This window comes from Podarcis gaigeae (assembly GCF_964106915.1).
Source record: "Podarcis gaigeae genome assembly, chromosome: Z".
Taxonomy (NCBI): Eukaryota; Metazoa; Chordata; class Lepidosauria; order Squamata; family Lacertidae; genus Podarcis; species Podarcis gaigeae.
In genome coordinates, this window is record NC_139691.1 from 27999691 (window position 1) to 28014335 (window position 14645).

Here is a 14645-nt window from a genome sequence, read left to right on the forward strand (position 1 = left end):
AGTGTTTTCTGTCTTTGTCTGAGCTCTGTATTGTTTTTAACTGCTGTGCTGATTTTGAAATTTTAAAGTCCTGGATGAGGTTGTACTTCTAGCAGGTCAATAGCTTGGGGTGGTGATCTCAGATTCAGCACTATCTCTCGAGGCTCTGGTGGCCTTGGTGACTAGGAGTGCCCCTTTTTAGCTGCAGTTGGTTTGCCAGCTATGGCCACTTTCAGACAGAAATTACTTGGCCACTCCTACTTCCAGATGTGATTATTGCAATGCACTCTGTCTGGGGATCCCTTCAAAGACGACTCCGAAACTTCAATTGGTCCAAAATGCAGTGTACCCCAGATTACTGCCTTGGGCTCCCTTTACACCACATATAACCCCTGTTTTAGAACAGCTGCATTAGTGACCGATTCATTTATTTCATTTCATAAAATTTATTTGCCACTAGAATGTAAAAAAAAAGAAAACCCCAAAGCAGTTTACAAAACAATAACACCAAGAAAAATTCAATACAAAATAAATGTTAAAATGTTAAGTGTTAAAAAAACTAAAGCAGATTAAGATTCACATCAACTTTCCAAGCATCTGGGTTGGTTTGTAAACACACCAGTGTTTAGAGCCCTAAATGGCATAAGTCTCAAAGACTGGCTCCTTTCCCTACAGACTCTCTTGATCTTAATCACAGTATTAGACCGTCTGCTTGGAACTGTCTGCAATGGATGGTGTGTGTGTTTGTTCTGAAGTCTCAAAAGTTAAAACAAGCCCCTTTCCTGGACTCAACTGCCACCTGCAATATTTCGCTTTGACGCCAAGCAAACGTCCAATAGAAGTAGCCATGGTAGTGATAAGTTTTGCCACAGGATTCCGCTCTGTACTTGCTTCCCTGTACTCTAAATCAGGCCCATTCCCCACTTCCATTTGAAGTGTCAAAAAGAGGCGGGGGAAATGTCTCCCTTGCGTCTGCTCCATTCGTCCTGTGGCAGCTATTGCAGAAGCAGCTTGAAGCAGCAATTACATAGACTAAAACACAAATTAGATCTGCCACTCCATAGACAAGTTCTCCCCTAGGGCCTTAAGATTAATACGGGTGGGTGGGTGGAAGACTCAAAGGAAGCAAAATACTAAACAAAATAAACGTGGTTTCCCTTCCCTGTCTTTGAGGTTGCTTGAGCTTGACTTCGATGTGTTGCCCCAAGGCATGAATTCTAAAGGTGGGGCTACATGGCTGGAAGCCCTGCGCTCATCTCCAGGGATGCAGCTGTGGAATTTGAGTGCAAACATTTCTAGCTGCCATCAGCCAATTGTTGGGATTAAAGGAGACCTTCTTGTTGCTCTATGGTGGTGCTTTTTTGTGGGGCTGGGTGTGTGTGTGTGTGTGTGCCTTCGTTGGTTACTTTTGCTTCATATTAGAGGGTTTCATCCCACTCAGCCCCAAATTTATTCATTTAGTAATCAGGAAAGTTGTTGATTAAGGGGGAGCTTTTAAATCCTACCACTCAAGTTACTACAATCTAGGAGCACTACTGCTTTTTTCTCCCTTCAGCGTCAAGGATTGGGAGGCAGTCTGGTGTAGTGGTTAGAGCATTGGGCTAGGAACTGAGAGACCAGAGTTCCAATCCCTACAAAAATAGCAATAAAACCCATGAGGGCCACTGAGAAATCAGAAAGGAGGTGTTGGCATCCTCAGTGGATATGAAATGCTGAGCATCTGTTGGAAAATAAAATAAAAAAGATTGAGAACTTGGGGAGAGGGAGTGGAATGGTTTGTTAGAAGAGGGCGAGGATGGGCACCTGGACCTTTGGAGAGGAGCACTACTATGAGGAAGCAGTGGCAGCTGGTGCTCACTGAGACTAGTAGGGCTGAAGGCAGAGAAGTCAGCCATAGGTGAAGCCGGAACCAATGCCAAGCAGAGCCAAATAATTCCAGCTTTGTCCTCATCCTCCTACCTGCTAAGGCAACACTAAGATGAAGGACGAGGAAGGTAACAGGCAGTTCGGCCTGCTGGCTTGGTTGGTAAGGCAGGTGGACAGGTGGAAGCTTCACCCTGGTGGACCAGCCTCCATTGCTAGAAGTGGGTAGTCATTGCACCATTTTGTTGTCAAGGGAAGTCTCTCTCTCTCTCTTTCTCTCAGAATCACACACACACACACACTTAATTAGTTACTACATTCCCCTGGGGGTAGGGAACCTCCTTCCATCTAAACTCCACATTCCCTTGTGGGCAGTCTTCCAGGGGCCACCTGTGAGTGGTAGATAGGGATGAGGGAAAGATTCAATTCAGTTAGCATTTAAAGCTGAATCTATGAAACTCGCACTTTCTGAAACAGTATGAGAACCAATACATAGTCACCCTTCAAAATTCACACATCTCCAGATTTTGTGATGCAGTTCTCTATTAAAAGAATGTTTACAAAGGTAAACAAAGAGATAAACAACTACCATATTTTTTGCTCTATAAGACGCACCAGACCACAAGACACACCTAATTTTTGGAGGAGGAAAACAAGAAAAAAAATATTCTGAATCTCAGAAGCCGGAACAGCAAGAGGGATCGCTGCGCAGTGAAAGCAGCAATCCCTCTTGCTGTTCTGGCTTCTGTGATAGCTGTGCAGCCTGCATTCGCTCCATAAGAAGCACACACATTTCCCCTTACTTTTTAGGAGGGAAAAAGTAAGACTTATAGAGCAAAAAATACAGTATATGACTTTCTGAAGGCAGCTTTTAATGTCTGACATTTAATTGTGTTTTTATATTTTGTTGGAAATTACCTACAGTGGCTGGGGCAGCTGAGTCAGATGGGTGGGGTATCATCATCATCATCATCAATAAAAATGCATATGTTAGGGGAAGGTGCTCATACAGGGGACTTGCTTTACAATAATGTTCATAGTAACCAAAGCTGAAAGAAACAAAATAGCAATTCGCATTAAAATGCTAATGAGTTTTTATGATGATGAATGATATAATAATAATAATAATAATAGTACGGTCGAACCTTGGTAGTTGAATGCCTTAGTTGTCAAACAAATCGGCTCCTGAACGTTGCAAACCCAGAAGTGAGTGTTCCGGTTTGCAAACGTTTTTTGGAAGCTGAACGTCCGACGTGGCTTCTGTGACTTCCAATTGGCTTGCAGGAAGCTCTTGCAGCCAATCGGAAGCCGTGCCTTGGTTTTTGATCTGTTTCGGGAGTCCAACTCCCGGAACGGATTACATTTGAGAACCAAGTTATGACTGTAATAATAATAATAATAATAATGATGATGATAATAATAATAATAATAATTCACAAGCTGATGTGGAAACATTGAGAACTGAATTTAAAATAGGAAAAATGAGAAATTGAGAAGACTGGAATTGAGACATGCTACCAACTGTTGTTCGGTCCCTGCTCCTGCCCACCTAGCAGTTCGAAAGCACGTCAAGTGCAAGTAGATAAATAGGTATCACTCCGACAGGAAGGTAAACAGTGTTTCCGTGCGCTGCTCTGGTTTGCCAGAAGTGGCTTATTCATGCTGTCCACATGACCCGGAAGCTGTTTGCGGACAAACGCCGACTCCCTCGGCCAGTAAAATGAGATGAGCGCTGCAACCCCAGAGTTGTCCGCAACTGGACCTAACGGTCAGGGGGTACCTTTACCTTTACCTTTACCAACCCTAAATTGTAGGTAGGGCCAGATTAAAAAAAAAAAAAAAGGTGGCACAATAGATGCAACTCTTACCATTGTATAGTAGACATTACAGCCACTGAAAATTCAGATGTTTCTACACACTTGCATAGTCTCCAACTGCCCCCAAAATGCTATGAGCATCATGAAAACCTTTAAGCTGCCATGGCTTTTCATTGTGTCATGCAGAGTTCCAAATTCTGTGAGCGGGGAAAGGGAGCATAGAGAGTGGAGACCATGAAGGAGGAGGAGGAGGCTCCACCTCTCATGGTGGCATAGCAGGACTCATGGGAAGAGGTGGTGCACCATCTGTTGCTGCTGCACTCCTCGGCTCTGCCAGACAGTACCTTTTAATGCATCCATCTACGGTACTGGTGGTGGCAGGAATGGCCTAAGGGCCCCCTGCTTGTGTGGTCATAACCACCAACCATAGAGACTACATTGTTGGCATGGAGGTGTTCCCTGTAAACATTCAGCACGTGTGCCTCCTCTGATGCCTGAGGCGGTCTGATGGATTTTTAACCAGGTAAGGCTCCCACGTATAGCCAAGATGTTTGCTGGTATGGTATTGTTACATACTCCTCTTAGTAACAGCCATCGGGGCTGCTCTGCCTGGTATTCCATTGGCAGTGTGTGTATATAAGGGGCGTAGAGGGCACACTGATGTAGAATAGAACGTCCCTATTTTCATCTGAGGAATGTTGGCGGGTACTCACATGCATATTTAGGCACGCACATACCCTTTCACCCAGACCACAAAGGAGCATTGGCACAGTTTAAAGACTCTTTCCAACTAGACATAGACATTGTGGAGCAGAGCTGGTGAGGTGTGTGGCTGGCGAAAGACTTGGGAGAGCCTGGAGAAAGATCTAGAGGCCTGTAAGGCTGCATTCATTCCTGGAGCCTAAGGTTCCCTATCCTTGCAATGCATGTTCAGATGTCCCAGCTTATGTAGCCATGCTGTTCATCTGCACGCATCTGCACTGTGGCTTTCCATCACATGAAAATGGTTCCCAACCTGCTGGCTTTATGTGTGTTTTGAAGAGAGCCTAAGAATATCATAAATCCACTTTGAGTTTTATCTCCTCCAGGGAATATGCAGTATTGTAGGTAACAAGGTTAGATGTGCAAAGCTAAAAACCACCATTTATGGCACTATAAGAGCTTCAAAGAAAATACATCCTGTGGGAATTGGAGCACTACAAAAGCATGCATATTTAAGGAAATACTCTGTGAAGGCAATGCAAAGCGTTTGAAGGGAAAGGAAGTATCCTTTTTTTCAGCTCTCCCACAACAGTTTTGCTCTGTACCAGCAAAAGCCTTGTCTCCAAATATATTTACAGTGTCACATATGCCACCTGCAAAATTAAAATATCAATAGATGGCCACATTCTGCCTATTTTTGAAATGTGTTGTCAAATTAGCATTCATCAGACTTCCTGGGCTCGAGTCACCCTATAGCTCCTGCTACAACAAATAGATTTGATCCTGCCAGCAGGCTGCTGTCAACAGGAACATGCCTGGAAGTGGGTGAGCTTGAGTGAGCTGCCTGCAGCCCTTGTTCCTTGGACCCAGCTGGCAGAATATGCACAATTAGCTCTGGAGGAAGTTCTGGGGCTGGAAGATGGAAGGGACAAGGGAATGACAGGCCATAACACTTAAAAAAATAAAAAAAGCTGGAGTCATAGAAGATGCTATGAGTGAATCTTTTGGAAAATAGGCAAAGGCTGAATGACCTCTCTCTCTCTCTCTTTGTGTGTATGTGTCTGTAAATGTATTATTAAATCTGTTTCTTTGGTGTGTGTTTGTTTTTGCAGAGATGGAATTTCATGATACTCCACATATCTTATGCACTGGCTACCAGCCAGACATGCATGCTGTCTCCCAGTGTGGCTATCCGATAGAGATGGGTTCTGATGTCGATACCGAGACAGAAGGAGGAGCCTCACCAGATCAGGCCTTGAGGATGTGGATGTCCGGAATGAAATCGGAGCACAGTTCGTGTTTATCGAGCCGCGCAAACTCCGCGCTATCCCTCACTGATACTGACCACGAAAGGAAGTCTGATGGGGAGAACGGTAATGAAGCAACCCATTAAAAACAGGCATAGATTTATTTCAATGTGGGTGTGTGTGTATGAGAGAGAAAGAGGTTCAGCCATGCCAATTTGTACTTAAACAGAACTATCAATGAGACAGCAGTTGGGTAAACAAAATGTAGAAAATGTATACACAAAATGTAGAAAATGTAAGTATGCTTTCGTGAGCATCCATGGTGGTTTTGTAAAAATAATAATAATAATAATAATCAAATTTTCACACACTGTGGAAATTTACTTCATTATTTATCAGATAATTTCTACTCTCGTTAAAAAGAAATCCAAAGGGCAGGCTGAGGAACAACATAGTAAGAGCCGTCAACAATGTTTGTTTTAAAAAGACTGAAAGGGGGAAAGCAGCGTTAAATATAAAACAATAACAACAAATTCAAACAAAGACATTGGAGAAAGGTGTCTTTTTCCAGGACAGACTTTTACTTGCCTCACTCAGTACCTAAAAGCTAGAGCATCTACCTTGCACACAGAAGGTCCAAGATTCAATCCACAGACTCTCCAGGAGGGACTTGAAAAGATTTCCTTTCTGAAATCCTGGAGAGCTGCTGCCTGTCGGTGTAGACTATACTGAGCTCAATAGACCAATGATCTGATTCCCTATACATGAGCATCCTATAATAATAAACAAATAATAATTTTAAAAAGAGTCTTTGTGGGAAGGGGGTTATTGGTTTGTTGTTGTTGTGATTATTTTGTATTTCGTGTTCTCATCTTGTAGTTTTATGTTGTTAACCGCCCTGTGATCTTTGGAAACAATGGAGGAGTGTGCCTTTGGGGGTAAAGTAAAACTGTTGGAATGTTGCAGCACTTGCTGTGGCTGTAGAGCAGGGGTCAGCAAACTTTTTCAGCAGGGGGCCGGAACATATTTTGAAAAATAATAATGAACGAATTCCTATGCCCCACAAATAAACCAGAGATGCATCTTAAATAAAAGCACGCATTCTACTCATGTAAAAACACCAGGCAGGCCCCACAAATAACCCAGAGATGCATTTTAAATAAAAGGACACATTCTACTCATGTAAAAACGTGCTGATTCCTGGACCGTCTGTGGGCCGGATTGAGAATGCAATTGGGCTGGATCTGCCCCCACCCCCCGGGCCTTAGTTTGCCTACCTATGCTGTAGAAGCTGAAAAATAATGATAATATATCCAACAGATGGTCTTCTAAATATCCTGGGCCTAAGTTATTCAGGGCTCTAATTGTAATATCAAGCACTTTTATTGAATTGTTTTATTTTCTTTGAACTAAGCTTGGGGAAATAACTGTAACGTATTTCTGAAGTAGTCAGTTAATATGATTGTATTGGCATAATATCATTTGCATCTGTTCAGCTTACCCATTAAGATAGAGGGATAGATAGAAATAGCACACTCACACACTGATGAATAAAATATCAAAAGGGAAAACTCAACATACTAACTAACTTTGGAGTGTTGACACAAATAACATCTGAGCACAGGAGATGGTACAGCTAAATGTAATCAGCCCTTGTGATGTCTTTGCTTTCCACAGTTCTACTTATACATTTTGACAGTTGGAGAACTCGGGTCAGATGTGAAGTCAGTAGCATAATTTTAAATCTGTCCCACAGTTGTCCTTGTATGTTTTTCGTGTCAATGTCCCACAGGCATCCCAGCTCACTAGTGCATTTGGAAGTCTATATGACTGGGGAAATCACAAATCACTCACCCTTGATACTCCTTTTATCATGGGGCAAGCACCCAACCCATCTTCAATGCTCACATCATATTCACAATTCATGACAGGGCATTTTGAGTGATATCCCATGTTTTTGTGCCTGCATCATCAACATTCTTCAGACAAGATGTCTTGTCCGTTATTAGCAACTAACACCTACTCCTTGGAATTCCCTCCCCTTGAATATTAGACAGGTGTCATCTCTTATATCGTCTCAGCACCTACTGAAAACCTTCCTCTTTCAGCATGTTGAGATGTTTCCCTGTGTGCATATATACTGGAATTATTTTTATTTTATTTATGCTTGTTGTTTGCTGCCCTGGGCTCCTTTGGGGGGAAAGGGTGGGATTTAAATTTAATAAGCAACAGCAACAAAAGAATGACCCACCCCTTTCTATGGAAGCTCATAAGAGTTGCATGTACCTCAGATCTTCAAATGCAGGTACTGGGGGATGCAAGAAACAGTTTATGTAGACAGCCCAGATAATTGCAGGGTTGTAGAATAACTCCTGGATGGCAGTTTATACATTTTGTGACATTCCAACTCATCTTTGTGCAGTTTGCATTCTTTTGTCATATCTGCAGTTCTGTACAGAAGAAGGTTCCCCAATGGCTCCTTACTAAGACAGTCAAGGGACGTCTGGTGCTGATTTGTCAAAGTCTGTGTCCAAGGTCTAAGGCTGTTGCCATGGATTGGGAGGGTGTCACAGATGGAGAAGAAATTCAGTTCAGTTTGCATTTATAGGTAAAGGTAAAGGTACCCCTGCCCGTACGGGCCAGTCTTGACAGACTCTAGGGTTGTGCACCCATCTCACTTAAGAGGCCGAGGGCCAGCGCTGTCCGGAGACACTTCCGGGTCACGTGGCCAGCGTGACAAAGCTGCATCTGGTGAGCCAGCGCAGCACACGGAAACACCGTTTACCTTCCCGCCAGTAAGCGGTCCCTATTTATCTACTTGCACCGGGGGTGCTTTCGAACTGCTAGGTTGGCAGGCGCTGGGACCGAACGACGGGAGCGCACCCCGCCGCGGGGATTCGAACCGCCGACCTTTTGATCGGCAAGCCCTAGGTGCTGAGGCTTTTACCCACAGCGCCACCCGCATCCCTTCATTTATAGGTAAATCAAGCTAAATCATACTTCCTGAAAAGCAAACCAAAACTCAGCTATCCTTTGAAATGTCACACTTTCTGTGCAAAAAAAAAAGCAAATAACAGGGTAAAGTATGCATAAAATACATATATTGGTTAATATAGCATCTACAGATACATTATATCGGGGAAAATTCTTACAAAGATGTGTGTACTAGGAGAAATGCTGGCTAATTTTCTTGAGAATGCTTTTTTTAAAAAAAAAAATCTCAAGCTGATACGGAAATGTGGAGAACGGTCAGGTACCAGCTGATATCTGCTTAAGACCTTGGACACCGACTGCATGAGTTTGCACAAGATGGAGAAACACTCCAACCTGTAATAAGACAGCTTTCTTCTTTGTTCCTATTCCATCTCATTTCTGGAGGTGCATCATGATGCAGATATTCCCTTGTTTCAGGGCTGTAGTCTGGATTGAGGGCAATTGTCACATAGTCCAAGACACCTGTTTAAAATTCCTGTTTTCATTGTTAATGACAACTCATGGTACATTCTAGAATTAGAACTGAGCAAAAATTTATCAGGTGATACTTTTTTTCTGGTGAAAGTAATATTTTTCCTCCGCCCCTCTAGAAAAAAAGTCCACTATCCTGATTCCCCCCCACTGTGTTTGTGTATATACGTATACATGTGTATGGTAGCTGCCATTTCCCCTCCATTATGCCCTGGAACAAATCTGAGTCTGGGGAATTGTGGAAGATGCAGAATGGTGGCCAAGCTGCCAAAACAGATGCTAATCTTGACCTTTGCAGCACCTGCAGCAAAGCAGGAACTAAGGCAGGGAAGGGATGGAAGGGGCGGAGAGAGAGATGGAAGCTGTGCTAGTGATAGTGTCAAGCCTCCAACCCCTTGGGGATAATTTCTCCTACTCCTCGAATCATTTGATGAGATGGTCCCTCCAAACATCTCTAACCTCAAATAGGGTGGATCATTGTTAGGTGTCACGTGCCTGCAGTTCTAGCTAAAATCTTTCACCTGGAGTAATTCCATGGTTAGAGCTGCATGGAGGAAATGAAGAAAAGAATGAGCTGACAAGTAGGAATGAACAAGGGGAAGGTCAGTAGCTCAGCAAAAGAGCATCTGCTTTGTATGCAGAAGGTGCAATATTCAATTTCTGGCATCTCCGGGTACATCTGGGAATGACTCCTGCCTGAAGCCCCTGAGGGCTGTTGCCTGTCAGTGTATGCATTGCTGAGCTAGATGGCCCAAGGAACTACGTTCCTACGACCAAGCAGATTCCTGGCAGTGATTTGCTGGAATGTGGAGAGGTGTGTACTTTTAAATTAATCCATTTCTCCCCATGTATGGGTTGTTGTTGTTGTTTAGTCGTTTCCAACTCTTCGTGACCCCATGGACCAGAGCACGCCAGGCACTCCTGTCTTCCACTGCCTCCCGCAGTTTGGTAAGGCTCATGTTTGTAGCTTCGAGAATGTATGGGTTGCCTCCTATAAAACCACTCAAAACAGTTTCACAATAAAATAAAAAACCAACCATCAGCAATAAAAGCAGGTATGTAATTTAACATATGACAACTGTAACAATTAGAAAGCAACAACCATAAACAATAAACACAATCTATTAAGTAAACATAATAGATTGTGTGTTAAGTAAACATAAGCAAACTGAATTGAAGTTCCCATATGAAAGGCTCTCTGATAAAGGGAAATATTCAGCAGAACCCAAATAAAGTCAGCACCCGTCTGATAAGTAACAGGAGAGAGTTTCATAGGTTAAGGACCACTGCACAAAAGGGCAAATATCTACAGTGTATGAAAAAGGCCACCTGATGAGATGCTGATTGCAGGAGGCCCTCTCCTGCAGAGCTCAGTAATCAGTTATGCATGCAAAGGGGTGAGAGGATCTTTTAGGTATCCTGGTCCCAAGCTGAACAGGGCTTTGTACATCAGTAAAAGCACCTCAAACTTGGTTTGGTACTTCTTTGTGTCCTGTTCCCATGCACATTCACCTCTGGGAAGTTGTGGTTCTCCATATGGTTGTGGCCAGGGGACTGCTGCACATGGGGAGGATTTAGCAGTGTGTGAACTGAACCATGTCATATTTGTGCACAAGTTGCCTCCAGTTGGTCCCAAGGCAGAACAAAGTATGTGGGTTAAAAAAACAAAAAAAAACCCCACCCTGCTAATAATGACCAGTTTCTCTGGAAATAGTTGCCTGATCCAGCTTTACTATAAATAGCTCTGTTCTAAGACATAAACAGTTGCTATATAATGTGTGAGCAAAAACCCCTTCAGCAGTAAAGCTCCAAGATGCCAATGCTAGCTGAATTATAGAAATCAGGGGTGGGGATGTGAGAGAGAGTAGTGTTGCAAGGAGGCAAGATTGAGTTAGTGCCAGCACTCAACAATAGGAAGGAAAGCATATCTCTTTTTGCAACACATGCTTACATGGTTTTAATTCCTAAATTATTTCTTCCCTTATGCATAACACAGTTTCTAAGTGTATTTGGCAAATGTTCCAGTGTAAAGAAATGCATTTGAAGCACACACATGCCCTATTCGTTTGCTCTCCCCCTCTCTCAGATGGGATTACCTTCATTTGAAGGAGAGGGTGGGGATGTGCCCAACACATCTCTGTCGCTGTTACTGCTGTTTCCCGCACCTCCTGCAATGTTGGGGGGCTGAATGTCTGCAGCAGGATGCTTGCTCTGTTTGAGTATTCTCCCTACACAAAGCAAAACTCTGACCTTCTAGGATCTTTAGCTTGCTCAGAAAGAGTAGGGTTCTCTTGCATGACCGTCAGCCCCCAACATAGCAGTGGGTGGCCACAGGAACAGTAATGGAGATGTAGGGATGTGGCTGTGTCAGTAGGCACATCCGTGCTTTGCCTCTTGCATATTAGCAATAGTGTCTATGAATAGGGTCTTACACACACACACACACACACACAAAAACACACACACACACACACACACAGAGAGAGAGAGAGAGAGAGAGAGAGAGATGCTAGACAGCCTGTTCTACTGTCAAACAACTACTTTCAGCATTGATAATATTGTGATTTTATGTTGCGAACTGCCCTGAAACCTGCAGCTATAGGGCAGTATGCTACAGCCCTGTACTACTAAATTTGTTTGCACAAAACTTATGTGACTATAGTCACATTCAGACCGCACATTTAAAGTGCTATTGTAACATACTTAAAGTGTATGTTCCAGATGTGTCCATAGTCTAACCACCACATAAGCTTTGTGTAAGCAAATCAGGATGAATGCTGAATAAACAAGTTGTTGTGAGGAGCCCTAAAGAATAGGAGAAAGTTTGTAGAAGTAGTTTGACAGTGGAAGAGGATGCCTCAGGAGGTGCTGGGCTGCTTTTCACTGGAGGTGTTTAAGGAGAAGCTGGACAGCCAGCCATCTGCCAAGGAGGCTGTATTTTGTTAGACTAGGTGTCTCAACTCTATAACTATGTGATTCTAAGTGAGCAGTGGAGAGCCAGAATGTCACTGAAGTTCCCTTCTTCAAGCACTCTTTGCTGCCTGTTCATCTGTTTTTTCCCTGGTCTGCACGAAAGGAAGGAAGGAAGGAAGGAAGGAAGGAAGGAAGGAAGGAAGGAAGGAAATGAAGTTCTGAACAAAGGAGGTTTTAGTTGTGGTTGAAGCAGTGCATGGAACTGATGAGGCAGAGAGCAGAACTGGTTGTAGGAAGTATGGAGGTATAAAAGCATTGTTTTCCATAACAGCTTATATATGTCGCCTGCAGCACTGGTTCTGTTCCACTGCAGTTTACCTTCCATCAAAAACTGAATTATTCATCTTGTTGTCCATTGTGGCAAAATTAGGTGACTTGTTTAATTAATTATGTATATTACATAAGTTAAATTGTCATTACATTGTTTCATCCCAAGGAAATGCAGTACAAATGTGGGGCAGGGACATAATGGGGGGAACGCAACGGACATGGAAGGAAAGTAAACATATTGTTTGTGGACTGAAAGCAACAACAAACAGAAAAGCGAATACCGATCTGGATTGATTTCTTTTCTGGATGTGGAATGAATGAGTGAACACCAGCAATTTCTGCTCCCTTTCCTATTTTCACCAGAATTGTCCAACATCCTTAGTTGGAAGATGGGAGGTAGGAGGACCAAAATGATCAGAACGACAGTATGGAATATGAAAAACTGTGAGAGCAAATAAGAGCTCATATAAACATGCTCTTTTTCTCTCCCTCACAGCATTAATTTTTGCGGCTATAGTGGACAGTTCATCTAGAGACAGTATTTTTAGTGACAGCACAGAAAGAGCAAGAGAGAGAGAGAGCAGCTGCATGAGAGATTAGAGGCGAGTCAGCATTTGGTGTTCTGTGATGCCTTGGCATTCTTCCTGAGCATGCAGAGTCTCCCTCCCTCCCGCTTGCCCCCCAAAAATTGCAGTGGCGGAGAAAACAGTGATCATCGGGAGCCTCTGGTGCACATCAGGGGGTAATTGGAGCCTTGATTCAGGAGTCTAGGCTGCCGTTGCGTGCCATGTTGCATGTCCTTAAGTTGAATTTGTATCAGCGGGGCTTCTGTTTGCATAACTAGGGCTGCAGCCTTTGCCAGCAGAGCAGCTTGGAGGAACAGCCCGACTGCCGCTGACTCTGGCTATACAGAAATATGTGGTGGACCAACAAGCTGCCTTCTTTCAGCAGGGTCACCAGTGGGAGATGGAGCCGGGGGTTGGTGGGGATGTCCTTGTTTCAAATCCTGCTTTTAGAATACATTCTGCTCCATTTCATGGACAGAATTTGGGAAGAGAAAAGATTCTCCTCCTGTGGAAATGCTAACGCTGAATATCACCAATGAATTATGGAACATTTTCATTGCCGGGCTACAGTCCTTTATTTATATATTTATTTATCTCAGGTCTTTGCAAACAGCCACGACTCTTCTGGGCATTTTGTTCTACAGCTACAGAAGCAACTCTTTATAGAACAAAGTGTTGGCAGTGTTAAATATTTTACAGAAGATCTCACCACAACAATGTCCTGAGCGAAAGGAAATGAAGGAATTTTTCTTTTCCATCAGCCAACTAATCTTTGCCTTCAGCAACGGGAGTGCAAACATATTCTCTTCCCCCTTCCACACATATTTTCCCTTCCTCTTTTTGAAAGAAAGAAAGAAAGAAAGAAAGAAAGAAAGAAAGAAAGAAAGAAAGGTGTCTCTAGTTTGAGGGGGGAAATGATGCAAAATGGGAAAGAAATTAAACCTGAATCATTATTTCTTCTGGCTCTGAAAGTTATGAAAACATAAAACTTGAAGTCAGTTAAAAACAAAACAAAAAACCATTACATCCTCAATATACCTAATCCAGATAACAAAGCCTAGACAGAGGTGTAATATATTGTTGCAGAAAAGAATCCAAGTACTGTTATGCACAAATTTAGTAAGAAAAGGGTGTGATGGTAGGAATTAGGATTTATGTCAAAGTATATCCTCTCTGGTGGGGGACGCGGGTGGCGCTGTGGGTTAAAGCCTCAGCGCCTAGGACTTGCCGATGGAAAGGTCGGCGGTTCGAATCCCTGTGGTGGTGTGCGCTCCCGCTGCTCGGTCCCAGCGCCTGCCAACCTAGCAGTTCGAAAGCACCTCCGGGTGCAAGTAGATAAATAGGGACCGCTTACCAGCGGGAAGGTAAACGGCGTTTCCGTGTGCGGCTCTGGCTCGCCAGAGCAGCGATGTCACGCTGGCCACGTGACCCGGAAGTGTCTCCGGACAGCGCTGGCCCCTGGCCTCTTAAGTGAGATGGGCGCACAACCCCAGAGTCTGTCAAGACTGGCCCGTACGGGCAGGGGTACCTTTACCTTTACCTTTTATATCCTCTCTGAGAAGCACATGTTGCACCTCATGGGGTCTTCTAAAATGTTTGCAGTCCATGGCAAAATCATTTCATCACAGAATCATAGAACTGGAAGGGACCTTGAGGGTCTTCTAGTTCAGTCCCTGGCAATGAAGGAATCCTTCCTCTAACTGTCCCTAGTTGGGCTCGAACTACCAACCTTCTGGTTAACAGCTGGAAGCACTGACCCATTT

At 43.6% G+C, this 14645-nt stretch overlaps 1 protein-coding gene across 12 annotated transcripts in view; it reads left to right on the forward strand.

Moving 5' to 3' along the window:
- Window positions 1-14645, forward strand: part of TENM1 (teneurin transmembrane protein 1) — a 383082-nt gene that overhangs the window by 127786 nt on the left and 240651 nt on the right. For all 12 annotated transcript variants that reach the window (XM_083721963.1, XM_083721975.1, XM_083721972.1 and 9 more), the window contains exon 3: window positions 5474-5734. In XM_083721963.1, the coding sequence (XP_083578089.1) occupies window positions 5474-5734 (261 nt within the window). The remainder of the gene's footprint in view (window positions 1-5473; window positions 5735-14645) is intronic.